Source organism: Buceros rhinoceros, unplaced genomic scaffold, assembly GCF_000710305.1.
Source record: "Buceros rhinoceros silvestris isolate BGI_N320 unplaced genomic scaffold, ASM71030v1 scaffold24697, whole genome shotgun sequence".
Classification (NCBI taxonomy): domain Eukaryota; kingdom Metazoa; phylum Chordata; class Aves; order Bucerotiformes; family Bucerotidae; genus Buceros; species Buceros rhinoceros.
The window spans coordinates 11,300-12,478 of record NW_010423184.1 but is presented as its reverse complement, the minus strand read 5'-3'; the positions used below and the strand labels follow the sequence as shown (position 1 = coordinate 12,478).

Here is a 1,179-nt window from a genome sequence, read left to right as displayed (position 1 = left end):
CCCCTCGCCCCACCGAGCTACAAGAGCAGCTCGGGCCCATCACCCTCCCGCCTCCTCGTATCCCCAAAGGCACCAGGACGCTTGGTCTCACGGCAGGTTTAAGGAAAGCACGAGGTGCCGTATTGAGGGCGGGTCAGAGAGCAGCGCCGGGCACCCACTTGGTGCTGTTGATCTGCACGTAGTCCTTGGTACAAGAGGTGACGGGGATCCCGGGCTCCAGCACGAAGAACATGTTGAAACGCACCTTCACGTTCTTTTTAGAGGGAACCTGCAGGAAGAAGCAGAGCCAGCGGTTGGTTTCCGGGGCACACGCTCCGTGGTTTGTGTAAAGCTCCAGTCACTGGGGCTGTGTAAGTGCTATGTGGGGTTCAGGCCCCTGGTGGGCTCTCCTGCCTTCAGCACCGGCTCCCCAAGCCTCCCTCCAGCCCTGCCAGACACAGGCTCCAGGCAGCACCCTGGTGAGCTCGCCTGCACGCTGTGTCCTGCAAAACCAAGCTCATTTGATGGACTAAGGCAGGCAAAAGGATAAAGCTCCAGTCACTGGGGCTGTGTAAGTGCTATGTGGGGTTCAGGCCCCTGGTGGGCTCTCCTGCCTTCAGCACCGGCTCCCCAAGCCTCCCTCCAGCCCTGCCAGACACAGGCTCCAGGCAGCACCCTGGTGAGCTCGCCTGCACGCTGTGTCCTGCAAAACCAAGCTCATTTGATGGACTAAGGCAGGCAAAAGGAGGACGCTGTCTTACCTCGATGCTCCAGACGCAGTCGGTGGCTGGGGGGTAGTGTGCCGGGTAATAGGGGGTGGTGAAGGTGCCGCTCTCTCCTTTCAGAGTCCCCCCGCAGACTGGAAGAGAAGCAGGGAGATGGAAACAGGTTAGGGAGCTAAGGAGCTGTGGTTTTCCCAAGCCTTAGCTGGCTGTCGCCCGAGGCAGGACGGGAGCAGATGCAATGGTCTCTAACAAGGTTAAGTTGACCTCTGGAGAGAGCAGCTCTGCTCCAAGGTTTGGAGAGAACCCAGGAGATGAGTTAGCTGCTTCCTGCATACATCAATCTGCACGTCTAATCCAACATAAGCCATTATTTTGCCCTCCTCAAGGGATTTCTTTACAGCGGCCAAGAGCACCGTGGGCAAGGAGAGCTCCGAGAGCCAAGATGCGACCCCCTGGCACAGTGACCGCAGCCACC

At 58.9% G+C, this 1,179-nt stretch overlaps 1 protein-coding gene across 1 annotated transcript in view; it reads right to left on the bottom strand.

Annotated features, from left to right (window-relative positions):
- ST14 (suppression of tumorigenicity 14 (colon carcinoma)) overlaps positions 1–1,179 on the bottom strand; it is an 11,024-nt gene that overhangs the window by 5,218 nt on the left and 4,627 nt on the right. Inside the window, 2 exon segments of the mRNA XM_010140356.1 lie at positions 159–268; positions 741–838. Coding sequence (XP_010138658.1) covers positions 159–268; positions 741–838 — 208 coding nt within the window.